The following is a 25,582-nucleotide window of genomic DNA, read 5'->3' as shown; positions in this document are numbered from 1 at the left end:
CTGCTTTTGCTCTCACAGAAAGTGGAAAGGCAACCAAACACTCTAGCATTCATGCCACCAAAAAGAGGTTTTGCAGTTACAAGACCTGGATTCGAATCACGACGACTCTTAGCTGCCCTGTAATCAGGCACAATTACTTGGGTCTCTGAGTCTCACTTTTCTTATGTAGAAAACGGAGATATGTTTACCTCCTTCGTAAGACTGATGAGAAGGAAATTATCTGTGCATTTTGAAACCACTTAAGCCTTGTACACGTTTTATTTCTGGGATCGCCACTGGTTCCCTGGTAGGGCTTCAGAAAAATAAAAAGGAGGTCCCTGAGCAAAGGCTGGGGGGCCCTTCATCTGAGGCCAACCCTCTCTTGTCCCAAGGATGGCCAGGACTGCTCCGCCCCGCGGCTCCCCAGGGGCAAAGCCGCGAGGGTCCGGGTGAGAGCCCAGTGCTGGACCAGCTCGGCGCTCAGGGGTCCCGGCCGAAATCCCTGCTGTCTTTCAGGTCAAACGTCATAATTCCCGAATCCCAGAAAGGCCGAAAAGCAAGGCAACCCCGAAAGACGACGAAGTCAACACCAGGGCGCAGGGCCAGTGTGCTGACGACGAGGGAGGCTGGAGCTGCGGGGACAAGGCGCCCCATACAGCGGCAAGAGGGCGGAGGGCAGGAGCTCGCCGTCCTGGGTGAAAGCGGGGCCCAGCGAAGAGGCCCGGCCACAGGAATCTCGGTTCCACCCCGCGACTCCCGGCGGTGACTCCAGTTTCGTCCCCAGCCGCCCGGCCCCGCCCCGCCCCCAGCGGGCACTCAGGCCGTACCACTGTGCCTTCATGGGGGTGGAGTTAGATCGTGGGCTAGTCCTGCCGCGGAGAGAGGGGTTCTTCCTCAAAAAATATCATTATGTATAGTATTTGCATGATTCTAGTTAACTCGTTTCCCATCTGCATGCTCGGAACCTCTACCTGCGCTAGGAAGGGGGCGGAGCGCTTTCCTGCCTCCCCCTGCTCTTCCGCGTTTGGTGCGCGCCTGCGCGGTGCGTAGGCGGCGGGGCGTACTTAAGCTTCGACGCAGGAGGCGGGGCTGCTCAGTCCTCCAGGCGTCGGTGCTCTGCGTTGTTGGAATCTTGTTGCTTGCTTGGCTGTGCGCGCGTGCGCCGACATGGCCTCAAACGGTAGGTAAGGGCGCGAGGCGGCGGCGGCGGCGCACCGGGCCGAGGCCTCCCACCTAGGCTTTTCATTTTCGGTGGGACCGGGGTGGCGATCCTGTGTGGGATTCTTTCGCGCCCCTGTGGCGGGAAACCGCGGAGAGGGGTAACTGGAGGAGGCTGGTGTCGCCATTTTGTTTCGCTCCTCTGGCCCTCGCGCGCGGGGCGGCAAGTCTTCTCTTCGCAGTCCGTTTGCTTGGGGTGGTCGTTGGGAGGGACGCTTCTTAGGGGTTTGAAGCATCAGGTGAGGGTGGAGAATGCCCGGTTTCCGTGGCCTCGCCTCCCCCAACTCCCGGCCCCGCGCTCAGGCCCGCTTTGTCGCAGTGCTGCATCCGGGCACTCGCGGCGCGCACGCGCTCTGCGGGCCCCTCCCCCTTCGCGGCGCGGGTACCCCTTCTCCGCCTCGTGTCGGTTGAGCTTTTTGTCGCGAGACCCTTCGCGGAAGACTTGGCGGCGCGCGTCCGGTGTGAGCCTTGTTCCTCTGTGGTCTTTCGCGAAGGGGCGGGAGCGCTCCATTCCCGCCTCGGTTGCCACGCGGCTGGGGGCGGAGGCTCGGTATCGGGGCCGCGCTCCGGCTTAACGGTTTGGAGGCGGTGGTCGTGGTTCCACCAACGTACTCGGGGACCTGGCCCGAGAGTTTTTCCCGCCCAAATTTTTTTTTTTTTTTGAGTCAAGATCTCCCTCTGTCGCCCAGGCTGGAGTGCAGTGGTGCGATCTCAGCTTGCTGCAATGTCCGCCTTCTGGGTTCAAGTGATTCTCCTGCCTCAGCCTCCTGAGTAGTTGGGATTACAGGCGCCTGCCACCACAGCCCGGCTAATTTTTGTGTTTTTTAGTAGAGACGGGGTTTCACCATGTTGGTCAGGCCCGTCTCGAATTGCCTCAGGTGATCCTCCCTCCTCGGCCTCCCAAAGTGTCGGGATTACAGGCGTGAGCTACCGCGCCTGGTCTAAATTTCTTTTTTCTGAGATTGGGACGGAGAATAACCGCCGTCGAGGCCACACCCTCTCCTGGTCCTTTCCCTTTTCCTGCGGGGGAAGCGCCGCGTTTCCTGCGCTGGGAGGATGAGTTGATCTTGTTCGTGTATCTAAAGTGGGGCGTTTCAAAAGGGCTTTCGTTGCTTTTGTTTCGCCCAGGGGAAGGCAGGGTAGATGAGAAAACAGAACCACAGAACCATCTGGAGCCCCACGGCTGGGGACTCGAGTACCTGTTGACTTTGGCCTCTTAAGGCGAGCACTTGGATGATCTCTGTCATTTGGGGTCCAAGGGCTCTTGATTCTCTGGCTTTGCACTAAAAAGCCCACTTCTTCTCCGAAATTGGTCAAAGAGTGAAGAATGGCCTTTTTTGAGACATTCTTGTTCTGTGGGTCTGGGCTGAGAGAGCAGAGGCCACAATCTGAACACTGCTCGAATTCAAACCTGTGCTACTTGGTAGCTCTACGACTTTAGGCGAGTTAGTCTGTTTTGACTCCCGGCAATAATGGCTTTGTCATAGAGTGGATGAAGCGAATGCGCGATGTTTTAGAGCAATCACTGACATGAATTGGTCTTGCAGAAAGTTGTGGCTGTCCACCAAGACCTTGGTTTTTCCAACGGTTAAGGCTTCTGGGACTCTGTAGAAACTTGCATTTTCTTCACTTGTTCTTTTTTGTAAGAACACTTGGCTGATAGGCCAGTTTGCTACTCTTCTCAACCAGTGTCTCAGTGGGGGAATTTTATGCCCTTTATTGAAACGTGATGCTTTTTTTTTTTTTTTTTTTGAGACGGAGTCTCGCTCTGTCGCCCACGCTGGAGTGCAGTGGCGCGGTCTGCAACCTCTGTCTCACGGGTTCAAGCGATTCTTCTGCTTCAGCCTCCCAAATAGCTGGGATTACAGGCGTGCGCCACCATACCCGGCTAATTTTTTGTATTTTTATTAGCGATGGGGCTTCATGTTGGTCAGGCCGGTCTCGAATTCCTGACCCCAAGTGATCCATCCACCTCGGCCTCCCAAAGTGCTGGGATTATAGGCGTGAGCCACCGCACCTGGCCTGTGTGGTCCTATTTATTCATCAGTGCTTGAGTTAAGGAATTTAGCTTTAATTCAACTGTTTCAGAGTGGGGGCTGAAGGTAATATGATTGTATTTTTTTTTTTTTTTTTGCAGATTATACCCAACAAGCAACCCAAAGGTGAGTGCTGTTTTTGGGCTTCCAGAGTTTGTAGAGGGGAAGGGTGGTCAAGCTGTGTTTTCTGATCACGCTGGTTTTCCTTTCATCTAGCTATGGGGCCTACCCCACCCAGCCTGGGCAGGGCTATTCCCAGCAGAGCAGTCAGCCCTACGGACAGCAGAGTTACAGCGGTTACAGCCAGTCCACGGACACTTCAGGCTATGGCCAGAGCAGCTATTCTTCTTACGGCCAGAGTCAGAGCAGTGAGTCTTTCTCAGCAGGTCACCTCTTCCTGCTCTTTCTGAATATTGCTTTTCTTTTTTTTCTTTTTTTTCTTTGGGAGACGGAGTCTCATCCTGTTGCCCAGGCTGGAGTGCAATGGTGCTATCTCAGCTCACTGCAACATCCGCCTCCCGGGTTCAAACAATTCCCCTGCCTCAGCCTCCTGAGTAGCTGGGATTATAGGCACCTGCTACCACGCCCTACTAATTTTTGTATTTTTAGTAGAGATGGGGTTTCACCGTGTTGGATAGGCTGGTCTAGAACTCCTGACCTTGTGATCCACCTGCGTCAGTCTCCCAAAGTGCTGGGCTTACAGGTGTGAGCCATCACGCCCTGAATGTCGCTTTTCTTAAACCTGAGCAGGACTGAAGTGTTGAAACTCTTCCATATTTCTTTTCCCTAAATGAGTGTATAATTCTTAAAACTCTTTGGGGTCTGAGTCCTTTACAGGGCATTGTGGCACACCTGTAGTCCCAGCTACTGAGGAGTCTGAGGCAGGAGGATCCCTTGAGTTCAGGAGTTTGGGGCTGCAGTGAGCTATGATAGTGACTGAACAGCGACTGCATTCCAGCCTGGGCAGTGTATTGCGGCCCCATCTCAAAAAACAAAAATGTTTTTTGGTTTGTGATTCTGTTTACATTTGTTTTCTTTGGCTTTTAATTTTTATGACTCTCATTTCCCATCTCAGCATGAAAGAGCATATTTTCTAAAGGGAGAACCAGTTTTAGGCCAATTCTTAAATGGAGAAAATGGTTTTGCTTGAAACAAATGTATGAAATCATGTGATACATAAGGAGGTGGGATTTGCCCCAAGGTCCTGAAGTGTAACTAAGAAAGGTGGTTGTCCTGTAAGTAACTACATGCACAACTGCATATCACAGTGCTGTTAACAGGAATCCTTGGGCTTGGGATTAGAGGGTGGTGCTGGAGATGGTGTTGGGGTTGGCGGGGTTAAATTGGAACTGTCTTAGAGAGATGATAGAAGTTGGAGCATTAACTTTGGGCTTTGAAAGGAGGGTAACTATATGAGTTGCAAGATTATGAACAGCTTCTGAAAGGCTGACTTTTTGAGTATAGGTATTAGGTTGTATATGTTTTAACACATTTCTTACATTTTCTCTTTCCTGGTGGCTTTTGTGACTTCTTTTTTCTTATTCTTGTAGCAGGCTATGGAACTCAGTCAGCTCCCCAGGGATATGGCTCGACTGGCGGCTATGGCAGTAGCCAGAGCTCCCAGTCTTCTTATGGGCAGCAGTCCTCCTACCCTGGCTATGGCCAGCAGCCAACTCCCAGCAGCACCTCGGGAAGGTACGGTGGTGTCGATGTCGGGGAAGGCTTGAAAAGAGGGGTGAATTGATGAGGAATGATAAAGGGACCAGCAGCAGTAGGAGCAGTTTAGAGGTGTAATTGGGGTAGGGGAGCCTGTGTTGAGTACAGAGAATGGAATCCACTAAAAGGAAATTGGGGGTGTATGCTGGGATTGTGATTGTGTTTTTTGTTTGTTTTCCTTAGTTACGGTAGCAGTTCTCAGACCAGCAGCTATGGGCAGCCCCCAAGTGGGGGCTACGGCCAGCAGCCTAGCTATGGTGGACAGCAGCAAAGCTATGGACAGCAGCAAAGCTATAATCCCCCTCAGGGCTATGGACAACAGAATCAGTACAACAGCAGCAGCAGTGGTAGTGGAGGTGGAGGTGAGATGTCCTCAGCTTCGTCTGCAGCCCATTTTCTATAAGGATTTGTATTCTCCTGTTTTAGCCTAAAAGGGTTCCTGTTTTATTTCCTAGCTGTCTTTTTAATTTCTTTTGTACTTCATTGCCTGGCACTTGTCAAACCTTTTTGTGCTACCTTGCAATTTTTTTTTTTAAACCATCCTTTTTTTCCTCACAGGTAGCTATGGCCAAGATCAATCCTCCATGAGTGGTGGTGGTGGTGGCGGCGGCGGTGGCGGCGGCGGCAGTGGTGGTGGTGGTGGTGGTGGTTATGGCAATCAAGAACAGAGTGGTGGAGGCGGCGGTGGCTACGGACAGCAGGACCGTGGAGGCCGTGGCAGGGGCGGCAGCAGTGGTGGCGGCGGCGGTGGTGGTGGTTACAACCGCAGCAGTGGTGGCTATGAACCCAGAGGTCGTGGAGGTGGCCGTGGAGGCAGAGGTGGCATGGGGTAGGTGTCTCATGAGCCAGGGAGTATCTTTGGTGGGGAGTGTGGAGGATTGCATGAATCTCCCTGAAGCCAGTCCCTAATGCATGGTTTAGTATTCTTGTTGTCTGGGGGATCTGTGAGGGCTTTGATTTGGGGGCAGTGATTTTCTTTTTACATCCCCATTTTATTTTTGTGAGAATTTGGGAGCCTGAACTCCCATCTATACCACCGAATAGAGATTTTGAGTATTGATACTTGTTTTCAAAAAAAAGAAATCATACATAGATTTCCAATACGAATGGATTGGAGTCATTGATATCCTAGGCAAGAAACATGGAAGTGAAGACTTCTTTCTCTGCAAGGGAAACCGATGAACCCACTCCTGGGAAATAGTAGGGAAACTTGGTATGTGTGTTCCCATGTGTCCTCTAGGGAGTTGGTAATGGTTAACCTGACTTCAGCTTCCAGGAATTGGTTACTCTTCCCGTTTTCTGTAGTCATTTGAATCCACGAGCTTGATTTGCACCAATTTGACTGACATTGATTTTGGGTGTGACTTGGTTTATGGGACCAACTGACTGAAGTGTGCAGACCTTTTGGGCAAAAATATGCTTGACAGTGGTCTCCCACCTAGTTGTTCCACTGTCTGCCTTACCCTGGTTACTTAAAATTCATCAGCTTGTCCAACTGGACCTTCTTTCCTTCCTGCTGAAGTTGATTTGAAGTAAAACCTTAGATTTGATGTTAAAACAGTTGTCAAATCTGTCGGTAAATACGATTTGAAGGACCCTACTCTGTCTCCCTTGAAAAAGGGCAGGAATGTCAGTGTAACTGTTTTTGGAAAAAGTAGATTTTTAAACTGAGTTTGGATATGGTAAGTATGCAGAGGTGGGTGGGGGCAATCTCAAAAACGTACAAAAATGAGGAAAACTCTGTTGTGTGCGTGTGTTTAATGCAAAACTTTAAAAAGAAAAACAACTGTTATGTGACTGTTAACTTGCTCTGCATTTTATGTGCCACAGGTATGAAAGGTGACATTGCAAAATACTCCGCTCTTCTCGCAGTGTAGAAGGGGTGACCCCGGGGGTTGGGGGAGATTAAAAACAGCTCAGTAGTTAGGACAGAGCTTAGCTAAGTTTGTCTTGCTTTAAGGGGAAGTTGCCTTTGGTTTTGACTTTTTATGGAATGGGGTTGGGTCTGCTTGCTGCTTTCAAAGCAAAAACCACAAAAGTGTGTTCAAGGCTACCCCAGCCTGGTGTGAAATGTCTTCTGGGTAAATTGGGGTAGGGTTTTTAAACCAACTACTTGGTTGTCAACCACTTGCGACAAGAGGAAAAAAAAACATCTGCTCCATCGGAAGAACGACCAAGGAAAATGGGTCATTTTTTTCCAGAGGAAATAGATACATAACCTTTTAAAGCAAAATCTTTATAAACTGTGTCTGAGAAATTGCACACGTGTGTGTGACATGCTCAAAGGTCAGACAAGGGGTGGTCAGGAAGGGATGTATTTTAGTAGCCACTTGTATCTTTTTCCAAAAACACCTACCCGTGTTTGGGAAATGTTAAACAAAATCAAAAAACACCCTTTTGTAGCCGTTGGAAGCTTCATGTCCTTTCTTCTAACTTGTCTTCTCCAGCGGAAGTGACCGTGGTGGCTTCAATAAATTTGGTGGTAAGTGAACAGAGTTTCCAAAATTCCCAACTCCCAGCAATGCTTTGTCTGATTGTTCATTTGCAGATGTCTTAGCGTGTTAATTTAAATGTCAAAGGTTTTGAGGTGTCCAGAACCACCTCCATAAAGGGGTAGGGTAGAATGCCACCTGTTGCCTGGTGTGTGCTAACCTGGAGCAGGCAGGGGTAAGATTCAATAGTCGTCTTTTACCAAATGGGTTTGCCCCAGGTTAATAAGAGGGGTTTAGTAGGCCTTGGACAGGGCTGTTGCCACACCTGGCACTTAGTGACCATCATCATGAGAAACTGGAGAGTGCGTGCTGGAACACGTGGTGCCATCTTGACTTTAGGATCCTTTTGATCATTGTGTCCAAGGCTTGTGTGTGTGTGAGAGTGGGAGACAACCTCCAAATGTTTTAATTCTGGAAGAGGGATGTAACATTGCCCTAAGAGTGGTGAAGTTGGTATACCTTTATAAAGTACGGAATGGTGTCAATGAATGCAATTCTATGTATATGGACTTAACTCAGATGGGCAAATAGAAACTAGCTCTGGGAAGGAACATGTGCACTACTTCAAGAAAGATTGGAAGCATGTGTGGCTCATGGGAAATAACCAGGTCTTAAACAGCACAAACTGAATTCATGGACCAGGAAGGTCTTAAACAGCACAAACTGAATTCATGGAAAAATGACAAATTTGAGAAGTCTCCCAGTAAGCTGGAACTTTTCTGGTTTGGTTAACTAACAAAAGGTTTCTTGATTTTTCTCAACATTTAAAGCCAAAGGCTTGGGTTCATAACTTAGGTGTCATTGCGTGTGGGTACAATATTTATATATGGCGAATTCAGATAAACATTGGTCAAAGATGGTCTCTGGAAAAACAAAATAGAGGCTGCATTACGAAAGTAAGATTTCTGGTCTGTTCCCTGGGACATGCTTAAAAATACAATAGCTATTATGTATGGTTTTTATTTTCATGTGGTTTTGGGGAAACATAACACGGTTTTAAGGATGGTTTCTAAAGATGAAATTAAAAATTGTTCCACAAGGGATAAGTGTCTTTGGTAAAGTTGGGAGAAACTGGATGGATGCACATCTCATGGCTGGTGGCGAGCCCATCTCTCTTCTCTCGGGTGAGAGAACTGGGCCAAGCTGAGTTGGTTTGTTCACTTTAATGGGTCTCCCTTTCCCCTGCCATCTGTGCTGAGGACATTTCCCAGCTTGAGCTGGGGGAGGCAGCATTTTCTGAAGTGTGGAGTTGTCTCTGTGGAGACTCAAGTTACAGATCTTAAGGGGCCTGCCTAGAATTTTCTCCGGGCAGGCGACCCAGGAAAGGGTTTGGAGTGAGGCTGTGAGCATTTACATGATATTTTACAAGTTTGGATTTGGTGTTGATTTTTTTCCTTGTCCATTTTTTCCTGTTGACTAACGGCTCCTCTTCCTTGTTTTTGTTTTTTTTTTGTTCTTTTTTTCCATGTCACTTAAGGCCCTCGGGACCAAGGATCACGTCATGACTCCGGTGAGTTCACAGGTGGTGGCATGAAGAGTGGCTAAAGTGGTATCAAGACTTTGCCTGGATATTGTTTGAAACTATTATAAAAAGGAAACTGAAAAAAAGGGGATAGAGAAGGAAGGGAGTTAGGTGTATCCTTAGCTAGCAGTGAGAAGTATTCATTATTAAGTATTTCTCAGAAATACCTGGCTTGTGGGTTCCACCCCCAGCGATTTAGAAGGTCTGAGATGACCCTGAAAACCTACCTTTCTAAGAAGTCCCTAGTGATGTTGATGTGTCTGCACCACATTCAGATGGTTTTTACAGCAGTGGTTTTTTAAAAATGTGGATCATGTCCAAGCTGGTAAATAAAAACTAGTGAACGAAGACCAGACCACATGAAGTAAAGCATTGAACTCTTGTTTAGATTGTATTGATGTTTGTGTACTAGATTTGAATGTAAAATGGGTCTCTTAATTCGGGACCTTCAACTGGAAGTTGATAAATACTGATGGGCTTTTTTGTGTGGTCTTGGGCATTTCACTCCTGAGCCCGTGTTTCCGTACTGTATACTGTGTGTTAACATGTTTCAAAGGATAATATTCAAACTAAATTTGAAATGTATCAGCGTGGGTGGCATATAGGGACTCAAAAGGGATGTGGATTTTTCAGTTGTCTTCATAAACCAAATAATACGAGTTGCTTGATGGATACTAGGTGCTTTAGGTTTTTTCCTATGTCATTTATTTTACCTTTTCACATTTGCATTTTCTTCTCTGTTCAACAAGCAGAACAGGATAATTCAGACAACAACACCATCTTTGTGCAAGGCCTGGGTGAGAATGTTACAATTGAGTCTGTGGCTGATTACTTCAAGCAGATTGGTATTATTAAGGTACTTGTGGAGCGGAGTGGGTGCTTTCTGTCAGTGTTGCAGGCTTTTGGATTTCACACATTAGTAAAAGCAAGTCTTTAATGGTTGCCAGCAGTAAAAACAAATCTTAATGGTTGTTGCCAGCTTAATTTGTTGAGGAAAGAGCCTTAGTTACTGTTTTCTAAAAGAAGTTCTATCTTAACATGAAAAGTATAACTGATAAGAATGCCCTAAACTCTGAAATTTGTACTTTATAGTAACTTTTAGTTTTATCCTTCAATATTGGAGGGAAAGACAGTTTTCCTCAATGGAGGTTTACATGTGAGGTAGGACGAAGTAACTAGGAAGAGGGGAGCTGAAGTTTGGGAATGATAAACCTCATGTTCTGGAGGAAGAAGATGGAAAGGGAGTACTGTAGCCTTTAAAATTGATGTTACCTCATTTTGCTTTCTTTAGACAAACAAGAAAACGGGACAGCCCATGATTAATTTGTACACAGACAGGGAGACTGGCAAGCTGAAGGGAGAGGCAACAGTCTCTTTTGATGACCCACCTTCCGCTAAAGCAGCTATTGACTGGTTTGATGGTATGTATGAGAAGGCTGGCAGAGGTGGGGCTGGGGATATAGGGCAGCAAGCCATAGGAAGCAAGTCATAGTTTGAGGGTTCATTTGAGTCTTCCGACACTTTAGCTGCGGTTTCAAGTAGTCTCATTTTTGCTTATGAGTCAATAGATTATAAACTATTTGAGAAAGGCACGCTTATCTTGTATTTTTGGATTAATGTATCTTGCATTTAAAGTCTCTTGATACTTTTTTATTTCTCTAGGTAAAGAATTCTCCGGAAATCCTATCAAGGTCTCATTTGCTACTCGCCGGGCAGACTTTAATCGGGGTGGTGGCAATGGTCGTGGAGGCCGAGGGCGAGGAGGTGAGGAGCTACCTGCTGTTGGTGCAAAGGGGGGTGATGAGGAGAGTAGAGAAGATGGTAAAGGCTTGCATGGAATGGGTTAGGTTTACCAAACTTGGAGGGGGAGCAGACCCATACTTGTTTTATCTGCATTAGGACCCATGGGCCGTGGAGGCTATGGAGGTGGTGGCAGTGGTGGTGGTGGCCGGGGAGGATTTCCCAGTGGAGGTGGTGGCGGTGGAGGACAGCAGCGAGCTGGTGACTGGAAGTGTCCTAATCCGTGAGTGAAACTTAAATTTTTTTCTTAGTTCTCTCACATGCCTGCTCTTTGATATTATGGTAATGAGGTATGTGCGTGTTTTCCAAAGAAGTAAATGTCAAGGCCGCACTGTTGGGGTCAGATTTAGCCAAAAGCTTACCTAGGTAAGGTTGATGTAATGGGAAAGGTAATGGATTGGGTTCAGTAATGATTTTTGTTCCTGGCTTTGAGAAGCAAGCCTTTTTGTCTTTCTGAAGCCTCAGTTTCCTCACTGTATCTCTAAAGTCATGGTAGTTTTTTCCTACTTCTAGGTCTCGTCTATTCCCCATTCCTCTAGACTAATTGTCTTCCTTCTCCTTAGCACCTGTGAGAATATGAACTTCTCTTGGAGGAATGAATGCAACCAGTGTAAGGCCCCTAAACCAGATGGCCCAGGAGGGGGACCAGGTGGCTCTCACATGGGTAAGAAAGGCAGACCTGTTGCTAAGGAGCTGGGACCAAGGAATCCTTAGTTTTTCAGCAGGGAGGCTCGGGGAAGGTAGGGGAATGGGAATATGATAGATCTTACTTCTTTTGTCCTAGGGGGAAACTACGGGGATGATCGTCGTGGTGGCAGAGGAGGCTATGATCGAGGCGGCTACCGGGGCCGCGGAGGGGACCGTGGAGGCTTCCGAGGGGGCCGGGGTGGTGGGGACAGAGGCGGCTTTGGCCCTGGCAAGATGGATTCCAGGTGAGACTTTAAATCAGAATAAAAAAGTAGAGCAGGTGAACAGAGGCCATAGGATAACAGGGTTTTGTTGAGAAAGTGGTTTCATTTTGAGGGCTAGATGGAAGGATCTGAGATTGTAACCAGTAGTGGAGAGGGAAAGAAAATTAACTCAGGAGGAATGAATCTGTAGACCCACTTGAGATAAGATACTCGCTGATTTAGGTAGGAGGGGCAGATAGGATATCTAGGCTTGGAGAGACTGGTAACTCAAATACAATGGATACTTAATTTTTTTTTTTTTTTTTTGCAGGGGTGAGCACAGACAGGATCGCAGGGAGAGGCCGTATTAATTAGCCTGGCTTCCCAGATTCTGGAACAGCTTTTTGTCCTGTACCCAGTGTTACCCTCGTTATTTTGTAACCTTCCAATTCCTGATCACCCAAGGGTTTTTTTGTGTCGGACTATGTAATTGTAACTATACCTCTGGTTCCCATTAAAAATGACCATTTTAGTTAAATTTTGTTCCTCTTCCCCCTCTTCAGTTTCCTGGAAGATTGATGATGTCCCAATCAGGAAGGTGGGGAGTTTTCCTGTTCAGATTACCCTGCCCAGCAGGAACTGGAATACAGTGTTTACTCCAGGGGAGAAGGCCAAATGATACCCCTTGAGAGCAGATATGAAACTTTCCTGTCATGGGCAAAGTTGGATGTATAAATGAGAAATGAAGAACATGGGATGTCATGAGTGTTGGCCTAAATTTGCCCAGCTATGGGGGAATTTCTCCTTTACCACATTTATTTGCATATTGGTCTTAGTTTATTTGCAGCAGTTTAAGAACTTTTTAAGAACTCTTGCATCTTTGGCACATTTAATGGTGAGGCTCAAACAAACTAGATTTAAATGGGGCAGTATTCACATCTGACCATGGTGGAGAGTGCTTAGCCACTCTGGGTCTTTCACAGGGAGAGTAACTTAGTGCCTGCTGAGTGCTGCAGAGTTTGTGGAGTCAGGATCTAATCGTCAACCCTGGGAGACCAGCCAGTTAATGGCTGAGAAGGAAGTACATGAATTACATGGCTCTCAGAACCAGAAAATGGGAAAGCTGGAAGTGAGTCCTACTCGAGATTTCTTGACTCCATTTCCGTTTTATGGCATTTTGACTTGAAACCATCATGCGGGAGATCCTGAAGAGGCCAAATTCCTATCCCACACTGGTTTACTTAGGTCTTAAGAGGATGCTACAATAAGAGACTTGGGAAATGGAGATGGTGAAGAGGGGGAAGGTTTTCTGCGAAAGGAAGGTAGAGGTAGTTGCTTGTATTTAGAGGAGGCGAGTGACTCCCTTTGTAGCTACCCTGGTGAATGGGGTTTAGGTAGATACTTGCTGTAAGGAGACTGGTCTGGCTGGGTCACTTTCACATCCTGCCTGCACTCGGAGGGCTTGAGGTCATTGACATTTTGAGATTTTAGGCTTGATCGTTTTTGATTGGAGGGTGGAAGGCCCTCCTGAGGGAATGAGTGATAGAGCGGAGAAGGGGTTGCAGCCAGTGAGTTAAAACGTTGGAGCAGTGCCCCTCAGCCTCTTACCATGTGGCTGAAAACTTGCACATACCTGGCAAGCAGTTACTTTAAAGCATACTTTTTATTTTAATTACACAGCGTAAAATTAACCCAAGAGCAAAAAGGTTTTAGTTAACGGGGTTTTCAAACTTGGTTTATAAGACAGCTGCCATCACAAACATAGCTTATAAATGTGCTGGGGACCCCTAATTGGGAAGTGCTTTCATCCCAAATTTTTATTTTTGGAGACTTGCTCTGTCATGCAGGCTAGAGTGCACTCTTGGCTCACTAACCTCTGCCTCGCGAGTTCCATCGATTCTCCTGCCTCAGCCTTCTGAGTAGCTGGGACTACAGGCCCACCTAATTTTTGTGTTTTTAGTAGAGATGTGGTTTCACCATGTTGACCAGGCTGGTCTCTCAATTCCTGACCTCAGGTGATCCACCTGCCTTGGCCTCCCAAAGTGCTGGGATTACAGGCATGAGCCGCTGCACCCGGCCGTCCTCAAATTTTCAAGTGTGTTCCCTAAGCATGTTCTTTACAGAAGAGTTGCTGCAACCTTGAATCTTGGTGATTTGAGGCACAGAAGCTAGGACTTTATTTTTTGAGATGGAGTTTTGCTCTTGGTCCCCAGGCTGGAGTGCAGTGGCGCATTCTCGGCTCACTGCAACCTCTGCCTCCTGGGTTCAAGCGATAGCTGGCATTACAGGCATGCGCCACTATGCCCAGCTAGTTTATTTCTATTTGTAGTAGAGACAGGGTTTCTCCATGTTGGTCAGGCTGGTCTTGAACTCCTCACCCGAGGTGTTGAGCCCACCTCGGCCTCCCAAGAAACTGACTTTTAAAAGGAATAGCAGGTTTACCTTCCCTGCCAGCATTGGAGTGCTCTCTAAGCAACAGTAGGCTAAGAGTAGTCTGGCATGTTGAAGGATTGTCAAGTGGGCCTTCCCAGGCGTTGCTTTGACTTGGTACATGTAGAGAAGTTCTCTGAGAACAAGGATGTGGCAGTTCTGTCCCTGTCCCTGCTGCTTTTGGTTTCTTTGTTAAATGTTTAGTTGAAATGGCCAGATAGGATATTTCTGAGTAGTTCACTGTTGGTGCTTTGCCTATCAGGATTCTAGCTTTGGTTGTGGTCCCCTGATCTCTTCCAGGAGTGGAGGAGGTTGAAGCTCCTTGTAAGACCTGATTACTGGGACCGTTAGTGTCAAGTTCCTGTGCCCTTCAAATGGCTTATGTGATTGGCCTTGGCCTTAAAAGGAAATAGGGTCCCAAGTGACTGTTCAGTGGGTAGGTCCAGTTTGGGGGCATTTTCCAGGAGAACGGATAGAGACACCTAGCAGCCGAGAGAACATTGGTGCCTCTGAAGCCAACCTCCCACCTCAGCCTCCCAAGTAGCTGGGACTACAGGTGCTCCCTCGCTACCATACCTGGGTAATTTTTTTTTTTTTTCTTAATTAGGAGGGTTTTGCTGGGTTGCCCAGGCTGGTCTTGAACTGGGCTCAAGTGACCTGCCTGCCCCAGCCTCCCAAAGTGCTGGGATTACAGGTATGACCCACCGTGCTTGGCCAGAATACTCTTTTGTTTTGTGAGATGGAGTCTCGCTCTGTTGCCCAGGCTGGAGTGCAGTGGCACAATCTCAGCTCACTGCAAGCTCAGCCTCCTGAGTAGCTGGGACGACAGACACCCACCATCGCGCCTGGCAAATTTTTTTTTTTTTTTTTTTTAAAGTAGAGACAGGGTTTCACCGTGGTCTCGGTCTTCTGACCTTGTGATCCACCTGCCTTGGCCTCCCAGAGTGCTGGGATTACAGGCGTGAGCCACCGTGCCCAGCCCAGAATACTCTTAACTGAATGATTGAAATCTGTCTTGAAGCATTAGGTGCCCCATTTTTGTGAGTTGGAATTGGGACAGGCTAACTAGGAAGTGAGGATGGTGGGGAGAGGTGTGCTGTAGATCTGTTTGCCCCTTCCTTGATGTAGTCTTCGGTTAGCCCTATCAGCTTTTTTTCCCCATCTCGTGCCAGGCCTTCCTGGGTTTCAGTACTTCGATGTTGGGCTGTAGTTAAGTCAGTGGTGGGTAGATTGACCAGGAGTTAAGTTCGTGTGAGACTTGACTCATTGATCACCTTTAGGCATGTCTTCCTACTTCCAGTCTTCCTACTTCCAGTCTCATCCTTTTTAAAGAAAAAAAAAAAATTTTTTTTTTGAGACTGTGTCACTCTGTCGCCTAGACTGAATTGCAGTGGTGTGATCTTGACCAACTGCAACCTCTGCCTTCCACCCCCAAGCAATCCGCCCACCTCAGCCTCCAGAGTAGCTGGGACGGGACTACAGGCACCTGCCACCATGACTGGCTAATTTTTTTTGTATTTTCTGTAGAGATGGGATCTTGCCATGTTGCTCAGGGTTGTCTCAAAACTGCTCTGGGCTCAAGTGATTCTCCTTTTGGCCTCCCAGAGTGTTGGGATTAGAGATACGAGACACTGCGTCTGGCTATGAAAATTCTATTTTCAGTTGACTTGCATATATTTATGGGGTACAATGTCCTATTTCTGTACACATACATATTGTGGAATCAAATCGGGCTAAGTAACGTATCTGTAACTTTATATCATTAGCATGAATGAGAACATATAAAACCACTCAGCAAATTTTGAAATTTATGTTACTTCAGCCCTTTTATGCTGGAGGTTGCAAATTTTGTGTGTGTGAATTAAAAGACCAAAAATAAAAACAAAAAATGATTGAAGACAGACTTCAATCATTCAGGAATGGTGTATTCTGGGTAAGCGTGGTGGGTCACACCTGTAATGGAACACTCAGCGTGGCATAAATGGGTGGAGACGGGTCTCCTTATGTTGCTCAGGCTGGACTCGAACTCCTTGGGCTTAAGTGATCTTATTGCCCTCAGCCTCTTAGCTGGGACTATGGATGCATGCCACTGTGTCTGGCATTTTTATGAACTATAGTCACCATGCTGTGCAGTGGCTTACCAGAACTCATTTCTTGCACCTGAAGTGTTGTACCCTTTGTCTCCCTGCTTACCCATACCTCCAAGCCTCTGGTAACCCCCATTCTACTTTCAGCTTCCGAGTTTGACTTTCTAGATTCCATGTATATGAATTCAGGTGGTCTTTCTGTGGCTTACTTCATTTAGCATAATGTCTTCTAGATTCATTGATTCACCCATGTTGTTACAAATAACAGTTTCCTTTTAAAAAGCTGAATAGTGTTCTGTTGTGTCAACATAGCACATTTAAAAATCCATCCGTTAATTGGGCACTTGGGTTGCTTGCATATCTTGGCTAGTGTGAATAACACTGCATTGGGTGGGAGTGCAGATGTCTCTGACGTACGGATTTTTTTTTTTGATCAGACAGATCAGTCTTGGTCTGTCACCGAGGCTGGAGTGCAGTGGTACAGTCTTAGCTCACTGCAACCTCTGCCTCCCAGGTTCAAGCGATTCTCCTGCCTCAGCCTCCCAAGTGGCTGGGATTACAGGTGTGCACCACCACGCCCAGCTAACTTGTGTTTTTAGTAGAGATGGGGTTTCTCCATGTTGGCCAGGCTGGTCTCAAACTCCTGACCTCAGGTGTTCCGCCTGCCTCCATCTTCCAAAGTGTTGGGATTAGAGGCGTGAGCCACCGTGCCCAGCCGACGTAGATTTCAGTTCCCTTCAATGTACACCCAGAAGTGGTATTGCTAGGTCATAGGATACTTCTATTAGCTATTTGAGGAGACTTCCTACTATTTTCCATAATGGCTGTATTAGTCCACATTTCCACCAACAGCGTACAGGGGTTCCCTTCCTCCACGTCTTTGCTAGTTATCTTTCATCTTTTTGATACAGCCATTCTAACAGGTGTGAGGTGACATTTCTTGTCCTTTTTAACCGTCCACCATGGAGTCTGTAACCAGGTCTCACTTTCTATCGTAGCCTGCAAGAGAGGCTAAACTTAGTATGGAATGTGGGGTCCTATCTGCAGTCATTCCTCCCTAGTACTCTGACTCCATTTTTACCTTTGGATCCTCAGTTCTGACCAACCCTCTTTTTTTTCATCTTTAACTATATTTTGAAATTTTAAAGACACGGGGTCTCACTTTTGGCCTGGCTAGTCTCAGTAGGCCCTAGCGATATCCTTCCACTTTAGGCTCCTGAATGACTGGGACTACAGGTGTGGTACTGCACCTGGCTATTTTGGAATAATTTGACTTCGAAGAAAAGGTCTACAATTGCGGTGTTCACTTTCTTAATGCAAACGTCTTCAATGGCGCTGGCATATACAAGCTGAGAAAGTATTGTCAAGTGGGTTGTGCCAGCACATCTGACCAGGATTTTTTGTTGTAGAAATATTGGATCCTCACCTGAGGCCAGGAGTTCGAGATCAGCCTGGCCAACATGGTTAAACTCCGACTCTACTAAAAGTACAAAAATTAGCCGGGCGTAGTGGCAGGCGCCTGCAGTCCCAGCTACTCGGGAGGTTGAGGGAGGACAATCGCTTGTTGAACCCAGGAGGTGGAGGTTGCAGTGAGTGGAGATCGCGCCACTGCACTCTAGCCTGGGCGATGGAGTGAGACTCTGTCTCAAAAAACAAAAAGAAGTATTAGATCCTCAATCTCAAGGTATTCTAAGAGCTTTTGGAGACCATTGAGTCTAAAATTCCCAGTATCCTTGAGGCAGTAACAGACTTGGAGAATGTAGTTTACGAGCAGGAGTTTGGAGCTGGAAGAAATACTGCTTTCTGTCCTTGGATTGCGGCTTTAACTCTAAATATTGGGGCAGTAGAGACTCTTAACTGGAAAACAATTGAGGGCCACCGGTGTAGGGGCAAGAGGCAGAGGAAAGCTTGGGTGCTTGGGTTGAAGATGGTGGATGTGCTGTCCCTGTGAGAGTGTTGTTGCTGGACCCTGGAGCCAACCACGAAGCGTTTCAGCGAGCAGGGTCCAAGCAAGGGCAGTAGAGGGCCGGATGAAGTGGGCAGGAACCGTTTCCCAGGTGACATCCTGCCTGTGCTCATCACGCCGAGGGGTGGCAGTGTTGCACAATCACACAGATTCCTTGTCACTGTTGAGTGCAGTGTTCTTTTTTTTTTTTTTTTTTTTTTTTTTTGAGACGGAGTCTTGCTCTGCTGCCCAGGCTGGAGTGCAGTGGCCGGATCTCAGCTCACTGCAAGCTCCACCTCCCAGGTTCACGCCATTCTCCTGCCTCAGCCTCCCAAGTAGTTGGGACTACAGGCGCCTGCCACCGCGCCCGGCTAGTTTTTTGTATTTTTTAGTAGAGACGGGGTTTCACCGTGTTAGCCAGGATGGTCTCGATCTCCTGACCTCGTGATCCGCCCATCTCGGCCTCCCAAAGTGCTGGGATTACAGGCTTGAGCCACCGCGCCCGGTGCAGTGTTCTTAAGAACGGACCTGGCGGCCAGGCACAATGGCTCATGCCTGTAATCCCAACACTTCGAGAGGCTGCAGTAGGCAGATCGCGAGGTCAGGAGTTCGAGACCAGCCTGGCCAACATGGTGAAACCTGTCTCTACTAAAAATACAAAAAATTAGCCAGGCGTGGTGGCAGGCATCTGTAATCCCAGCTACTTGAGAGGCTGAGGCAGGAGAATCGGTGGAAACTAGGAGGTGGAGGTTGCAGTGAGCCAAGATTGTGCCATTACTCTCTGGCCTGGGTGACAGTGCAAGACTCTATCTAAAAAAAAAGAAAAAAAATAGGTGGGGGGGAACCTAGGCTTGTTGTGCTTGAATTTTGGTTTTGATTTTCCAGACTTTGAGGGAAAGTTGACCCATCCTGTTCATTGTGCCCTTGAGGAGGAAACAGGGCAAATCCCCATCCTTGTGAGCAGGGGTGCGCAAACCTGTCAGTCTGAGATGGCTAGTACCACATCCTTTATAACTTGGGGGGGGGGAATATATATGTACACACACATACAGATTAAAAAGATAAAAATATATACACACACACACACACACACACACAGAGGAATCCTCCCTTATCTATGGTTTTGCCTTATACAGTTTCAGTACAGTATAATAATCTCGTGTGCTTAATTTATAAATTGAACTTTATCATTGGTCAGCATATGGATTCTAGCTCAGTAGGTCCAGGTGGGGCCCTAGATGTGCATTTCAGGCCAGGTGCTGTGGCTTATTCCTGTAATCCCAGCACTTTGGGAGGCTGAAGTGGGAGGGTCACTTGAGCCCAGGAGTTGAGACTAGCCTGGGTAGCAACGACATTTTGTCTCTACCAAAATTTTAAAACATTGACTGGGTGCAGTGGCTCACACCTGTAATCCCAGCACTTTGGGAGGCCAAGGTGGGCGGCTTAGCCAACATGGTGAAACCCTACCTCTACTAGAAGTACAAAATTTAGCTAGGTGTGGTGGCATGCACCTGTAATCCCAGCTACTTGGGAGGCTTAGGCACGAAAATCGCGTGAGCCTGGGAGGTGGAGGTTGCAGTGAGCCGAGATCATGCCACTGCACTCAAGCCTGGGCAATAGAAATGAGACTCCGTCTCAAAAAAAAAAAAAAAAAAAAAAGTGTGGCATGTACCCGTGGTCCCAGCCGGGGAGGTTGAAGCTGCAATGAGCTGTGTTCCCACCACTGCACTCCAGCCTGCAGGCCTGGGTGACAGAACAAGACTGTCCCCCTGCCCTCCCCCCAAAGAAAGCATTTATGACAGGCTTTCTGGTGATAATGCTGCTGTTGGTTCAACGCTTCTCTTAGAGTAACGTTCTAGAGTTTGGCAGAGTCAAATTGTTTCTGAAAGGGAACTTGACTTCGTACAAAACTTTCATCTTTCTCCCTCCCCCACCCCACTGCTTTATTTTTTTTGAGACAGGTCTTGCTCTGTGGCCCAAGCTGGAGTGCAGTAGCATGATCACAGCTCACTGCAACCTCCAACTGCTGGGCTCAAGTAATTCTCCCACCTCAGCCACACGAGTGGCTTGGACTACAGGCATGAACCACCATGTCCAGCTAATTTAAATTATTTTGTGGAGATGAGGTCTCCCTGGGTTGTTCAGGCTGGTCTTGAACTCTTGAGCTCAAGCAATCCTCTCTGCTCGGCCTCCCTAAGTGCTAGGATTATATTTCTATATAAACTGTGCTGGCTGGGAGCTAAGGAAAAGGAAGACAGGGTCCTGCATGTGGGTTTTTGTAATTAGCAAAAGCCCAGCCAACACTGGCTTCTGTTAATTTTTTTTTTAAGTCTTGTGAAGCTTAGATGGGAGGTTTGAGCAAAAAAGAGGATGCTGTCCTCTTTGTGGGATTTTTGCTGGTATGCAGAGATCTGGACCATCATGGAGGGAGTCCTCAGCACAGGGATGGGATTTGGTTCCTGCAGGGCCTCAGAGAAGCATGGGAGAGCCCTTCAGGTGTTAGGGGAAGATGATTTTGAGTTGCTCCTTCACTTTGTTGAATGTCTCTGAAATCCAGTTCTGGGGCTTGGCAGGAATGTTGCCATTAGCAGTGGTTGCCCTTCAGCTTGTCTGGGATGTGTCCCAAGATGCTGGAGTTGTCTGGGGCCATCTGGACTGGGGCTGGGGTTTCCACATCCATGGAGCCACTACTAGGACTGGGAGCAACAGAATGAGTCTGGGGGTGCTGCCAGAGAGGCACTCTAGATTGTTTTTGGGATAGCACAGGTGCCCACCTACAGTTCTCAGCCACTGAGGGGCTAGGAGCAGAACCGTCCTAGTGGAGGTGATTGCTAACGCTGAGGTGTACTTAACATGAGCCAGCTGCTGTTAGAGGATGAGCTATGTCCTGTCACTCCCACTGTACAGAGGGGATGCTGACACAGCTAGTGAGGGGTGTGGCTGGGACTTGAACCTCTATTCTTTAGCTATAGAACTGTCGTTAACCACTATGCTATGCCTAAAATCTGAGGAGATTTCTGGTAGGATTCTTTCTCCTGCAGCCCAAAGGAAAAAGGAAGCCCCAAGAAATGTTTTATCTTAGGGAAACCTTACTGGAACCACTTCCTTCCCTCAGGCCTGCCCTGGTTTTTGTAGTGACTCTAAGGATGTCTGTCATGCAAGGATGTGTTACCTATATGGCCCCATGCCATGAGAATGATTAGGTTCCTGTGAAGTTTAAAAAAATCCTGTGGCCAGGCGCGGTGGCTCAAGCCTGTAATCCCAGCACTTTGGGAGGCCGAGACGGGCGGATCACGAGGTCAGGAGATCGAGACCATCCTGGCTAACACGGTGAAACCCCGTCTCTATTAAGAAATACAAAAAACTAGCCGGGCGAGGTGGCGGACGCCTGTAGTCCCAGCTACTCGGGAGGCTGAGGCCAGAGAATGGCGTGAACCCGGGAGGCGGAGCTTGCAGTGAACTGAGATCCGACCACTGCACTCCAGCCTGGGTGACAGAGCGAGACTCCGTCTCAAAAAAAAAAAAAAAAAAAAAAAAAAATCCTGTTAGATACTAGAGATACACAGTAACTGCCATATATTGATTACTTTCTACATGCAAGGCACTTGTATAGAGGTTGAAAAGATGTCTCCATTTAAGCGTCCATTTAAGCAGGGGAGTGGTGGAGTCTTCTGTGAAGGTAGACCAGCACATGGTTTGCATTGCCACAGAGACACTGGGAAAAGCCTCTAAAATCCAGAGGAGTGCATGCGTATGGGCAGTCTGGGGCACGTAGAAGATGTCAGCGTGTCCAGAGATAAAGGGGTCAGCATGTGCTAGGGCACTGGGTGTGCGCAGATAGTGGTGGGATCGTGGGTATGTGAGGAGAGGAGACGTTGCATGGGGTTAAGCGCCAGGTTAGGAGGAGAGTTTAGGTGTCCTGTTAAAAATGACAGTCAGCTGGGCATGGTGGTGTGCACCTGTAGTCCCAGCTATTCAGGAGGCTGAGGCTGGAGGATTGCTTGAGCCCAGGGATTTGAGGCTGCAGTGAACCATGATCACACCACTGCACTCCAGCCAGAGCAACAGATGAGATCCTATCTCAAAGAAAGTGAGAGTCTGTTGCCATGATCAGTTTGGATTTCTCAGGCTCTTGGAGCTAGAGGCAGGGAGGACAAGGTAGGAAGTGTTGCAGATAAGATGTAATTAGAGAAAAGGCTGGTGCGGCAGTGAGGTTGGAAAGTGGTTGTCTGGTGATTCCTAAGAATAGGATCCAGGGCCTCCTTGGTATCTGCCCATTGCTTTGCAAATCTTCCCTCTTCAAGGCCAGAAAGGATTGCTTGTAAAGTATACTCAGAAGTAGCCCTAGATTCCTGCTTTCCCAAACAGCCTCTGGAAAGACCAAATTTCCTGGAGTGAGAGACTCATATTTCCCTTTGTAGGCAAAAATTGCATCAAGAAGGCGGGCGCGGTGGCTCGCACATGTAATCCCAGCACTTTGGGTGGCTGAGGTGGATGGATCACTTGAGGGAGGCCAGGCGTTTGAGACCAGCCTGGGCAACGTGGCAAAATCCCGTTTCTGGTAAAAATGCAAAAATTAACCGGGTGTGGTGGCAAGCACCTGTAATCCCAGTTACTTGACTGGCTGAGGCATGAGAATAGCTTGAACCTGAGAGGTGGAGGTTGCAGTGAGCTGAGGTCGCACCACTGTACTCCAATCTGGGTGACACAGCGAGATTCCATCTCAAAAAAATTTTTTTTAAATGTTCCTTTCAAATGAATGAATAAATAATAACCCTCCAAAAAAATTGCATCAAGAAAAGAGGCAGCTACCACAACTCATTTCCTGAAAATTTGCTTCGGTGGTTGGCATGTTTTTTGAGCAAAGTGTAACCTATGAGCCTTACCCCCATGGAATGGGGTGGGGCAGAGGGGGCATTTAAGCCTGTTAGAGCCAGGGCCAGAAGGAGCCCTCGAGTAATTTGGTGACTTGTGCTCTTCTGTCCTATGTTTAGATAATGCTCTAATGTGTCTGCCCCTGAAAATGTCTCTAATTTTGCATTTTTCTCCTGTGGAGAATGTGGAATGTAGGGGAGCTATGAAGACTAGTGTGTTTCTAAATGCCTTGGACAGAGCTGCCCACCACAGTTCGTGCCCTTTCGTACATGCCTCTTTTAACCTTCGGAACTGGGCCACAGGCTGTTGTCTATAATGGCAAGGTTAGACCCTTTAGGGGAGCACTCAAGGAGCACCACCTGGTGAATGAGGAGGGATAGTCCATGGCCATACCAGGAAGGATGGAGGAAGCATTTGGGGTACAGGAGGCATAAGGGACATGGAGCTGGAGGCTGGGCGGCCTCTGAAGCATAGCTGAGCTCTGCACATGCCAGCAGGCTAGAAGCAGGAAAACACACAAGTTCAAGCTGGCTTTTCATGTATTGTTTACAAAAACATCAGATGCAGGATGAGTTTGTTGGGACTGCCAGGGGCTGACTGGAGTGTTGCTGGGAAAGAGCCTCAGCTCCGCTCCAGGTCCTCCACCAGGTAGGACTGGGTCTCCCTTAGGGCCTGGAGGAACAAGTCCTTGCAGGTCCAGTTCCAGGCTGGCATGAAGCTGAAGAGCTTCCGCATCTTGCTTGGGTTGGTGGACTCGGCCTGCACTTCCTGGTACTGCTGATCCTTCAGGACCGTCCCGTACAAGGCATCCAGCAGCCCCTCAACGTCTGTGACCCTCGCGATAAGCGCAGCCCGGTGCAGGTCTACAAAGTGCAGGCCTGGGGGTGGGAGGAGAACATGAGCCAGCAGCCAGGGTGTGGGGCCTGTCCCTGCTGAACTTGAGTTCTTCAGGAATTCCTCTGCAAGCCTAGGGGCGGGGGCTTTACGGGGCGGCCCAAGAGGACCCCACATGCAGTGGGATGAGGGTAATATTGTCTCCCTTCCCCGGCAGGGTGTGGGCTGGTGGGTGGGGTGCGCAGGGTTGCCAAGCTGTGCCCTGCCCTGCCCTGGTTGCGGGAGCACAGATGCAGGCTGTGCGGGAGTGTAGTGGGGCTGGGCTGGGTGTGGAGGCCTCACCTGGCTTGGCTGCAGACTGAGGAGGGGCCTGGATCCCAGCTGGTGCAGCTCCAGAGCCTGAAAGGATATGAGCCAAGTGGTCCCCTTCCCTTCCCGCCGTGTGGCGGGGTCCTCTCGTTTGGGAGGCCGAGCACGGGGAGCCTCCTTTCCGGTAGAGTAGCTTTGTTTAGGGGTAGGAGGAACAGAAAGCGGAAGAGCCCGAGGGGTAAGTGCTGGTGTGGGTGGAGGGGAAGACCGGGTGGAGGGGAACGGGGGCGGCTTACCCTGGTGCGTGGCCGCCTGCAGCTGTCCGGCCGTCTCCTGCAGACCCATGTCGCGCAGCACGTTAGCGGTGAGCTCGGCGCCGTAGGCCTCCAGGTAGAAGCTGACCAGCTTGTCGGTGAGGTCCAAGGCGTCCATGGACAGCAGCGCGCCCCTTGGGATGCGCCCGTAGCCCTCGCGCAGCGGCACCGACAGCAGCTTCAGCTTGAACTTCTTGAGCTCCTCGGCTGTCAGGTTCTCCAGCGCTTCCAGGATGGCATCGCGCGCGCGCCCCATGGCTCCGGGATCCCCGGCCGCTGCCGCCGCTCACCCGGCTGCTGCAGCCGACCAGGAGGAAGTCAGCTCCGGGGCGGAACCTGGACTCCCCGCCTTCCTCCCACTCTGGTCTCCCGACTCCCCGCCCGGGTCCGTTGCCCTCCAGCAAAAGGCACTCCCTGACTACGCCCTTGGTCCCTGCCCACCCAGGCCTCTGGATTGGGGCCCCAGGCCGTCGGGGGGGACGCCAGGATCGCGCCCTCCAGCTGGCCTGTGAGGTGGGACCTGGGAGGAGACCCGCAGAGGGGCTCATTGGTGGCGCCTGCTTGTCTCTGGGCTTGCACCAGCGGGTACAGACCAGAAACCTGGGCTTGCTTTCACTGGGTTTATTGGAGCACTTAGGCTTAGGATCTCGTATTTCTAGAACCCGCGAAACCTCTGCGGCTCCCCGAACCTTAGGATTCTCTCCCACATGTCATAGAATCTTGGAATCATGACAGCTAGATGCATGAAGCTCCCTCAATTCCACATGCTGGAGAAAAATGAGGTGTAAAAAAGGGTAGGGAGTGCAAAGCTCTCTTGAGCTTCAGTTTCATTTTCTACCACATGGGGATGATAACCCTCAGGTGCTTATAAATATTCCAGCATAATGTGGCCGACCCGATGGCTCCCGAAACCTTGCCAGATGCTTCCTAGGGGAGCTAGAATTTGATCCCAAGAGCTGAATTTCTTGGAAAGTGATGACAACAGCTATTGGTTGAGAACATTCTCAACTGGAGGGAGCATCCTGGGTAGGGAGTCAGCCACTCTGGGCCCAGGGGCTTGGGATAGCATTGGAACCTGTGCTGTGCCAAAAATTCTTCCTTTTTTTTTCTCTTTTCTTTTAGAGACAGGGTCTCA

General features: G+C 48.7%; 2 protein-coding genes across 5 annotated transcripts; one reads left to right on the top strand and one right to left on the bottom strand.

Annotated features, from left to right (window-relative positions):
- The first annotated feature begins 245 nt into the window (after positions 1-245).
- Positions 246-12,191, top strand: FUS (FUS RNA binding protein). Of its 3 annotated transcripts, none has more exons than XM_017953298.3 (15): positions 246-1,159; positions 3,335-3,359; positions 3,450-3,601; positions 4,787-4,928; positions 5,133-5,311; positions 5,508-5,778; positions 7,397-7,431; positions 8,919-8,951; positions 9,716-9,819; positions 10,255-10,384; positions 10,626-10,727; positions 10,863-10,986; positions 11,327-11,427; positions 11,548-11,695; positions 11,985-12,191. In XM_017953298.3, the coding sequence occupies exons 1-15, from the start codon at positions 1,147-1,149 to the stop codon at positions 12,022-12,024; spliced, it is 1,599 nt and encodes a 532-aa protein (XP_017808787.2). In that variant the 5' UTR covers positions 246-1,146; the 3' UTR covers positions 12,025-12,191. The 3 variants fall into 3 exon arrangements, with proteins under 3 accessions (XP_017808787.2, XP_009194577.2, XP_009194576.2); XM_009196313.4 differs by having other exon boundaries at positions 4,784-4,928; XM_009196312.4 differs by having other exon boundaries at positions 3,450-3,619.
- Positions 12,192-23,511: 11,320 nt separating this feature from the next.
- On the bottom strand, positions 23,512-25,402 carry LOC100998153 (apoptosis-associated speck-like protein containing a CARD). Of its 2 annotated transcripts, none has more exons than XM_021931900.2 (3): positions 24,430-25,402; positions 24,167-24,326; positions 23,512-23,868 (listed from the first exon to the last, which is right to left on the bottom strand). In XM_021931900.2, the coding sequence occupies exons 1-3, from the start codon at positions 24,701-24,703 to the stop codon at positions 23,811-23,813; spliced, it is 492 nt and encodes a 163-aa protein (XP_021787592.1). In that variant the 5' UTR covers positions 24,704-25,402; the 3' UTR covers positions 23,512-23,810. The 2 variants fall into 2 exon arrangements, with proteins under 2 accessions (XP_021787592.1, XP_021787591.1); XM_021931899.2 differs by having other exon boundaries at positions 24,167-24,223.
- Between the last annotated feature and the right edge of the window lie 180 nt (positions 25,403-25,582).

Source organism: Papio anubis, chromosome 18 (genome assembly GCF_008728515.1).
Source record: "Papio anubis isolate 15944 chromosome 18, Panubis1.0, whole genome shotgun sequence".
In the NCBI taxonomy this organism is placed as follows: domain Eukaryota; kingdom Metazoa; phylum Chordata; class Mammalia; order Primates; family Cercopithecidae; genus Papio; species Papio anubis.
This window is presented reverse-complemented; position numbering and strand designations above follow the sequence as displayed.

Coding starts and splice junctions, on each gene's coding strand:
- FUS (XM_009196312.4), top strand. Junction 3,620..4,786: donor CAGTGAGTCTTTCTCAGCAG/GTCACCTCTTCC, acceptor TTCTTGTAGCAG/GCTATGGAACTCAGTCAGCT. Junction 8,952..9,715: donor AGGATCACGTCATGACTCCG/GTGAGTTCACAG, acceptor TTCAACAAGCAG/AACAGGATAATTCAGACAAC.
- LOC100998153 (XM_021931899.2), bottom strand. CDS start 24,703: ATGGGGCGCGCGCGCGATGCCATCCTGGAAGCGCTGGAGAACCTGACA. Junction 24,224..24,429: donor GCAGGCGGCCACGCACCAGG/GTAAGCCGCCCC, acceptor ATATCCTTTCAG/GCTCTGGAGCTGCACCAGCT. Junction 23,869..24,166: donor TCAGTCTGCAGCCAAGCCAG/GTGAGGCCTCCA, acceptor TCCCACCCCCAG/GCCTGCACTTTGTAGACCTG.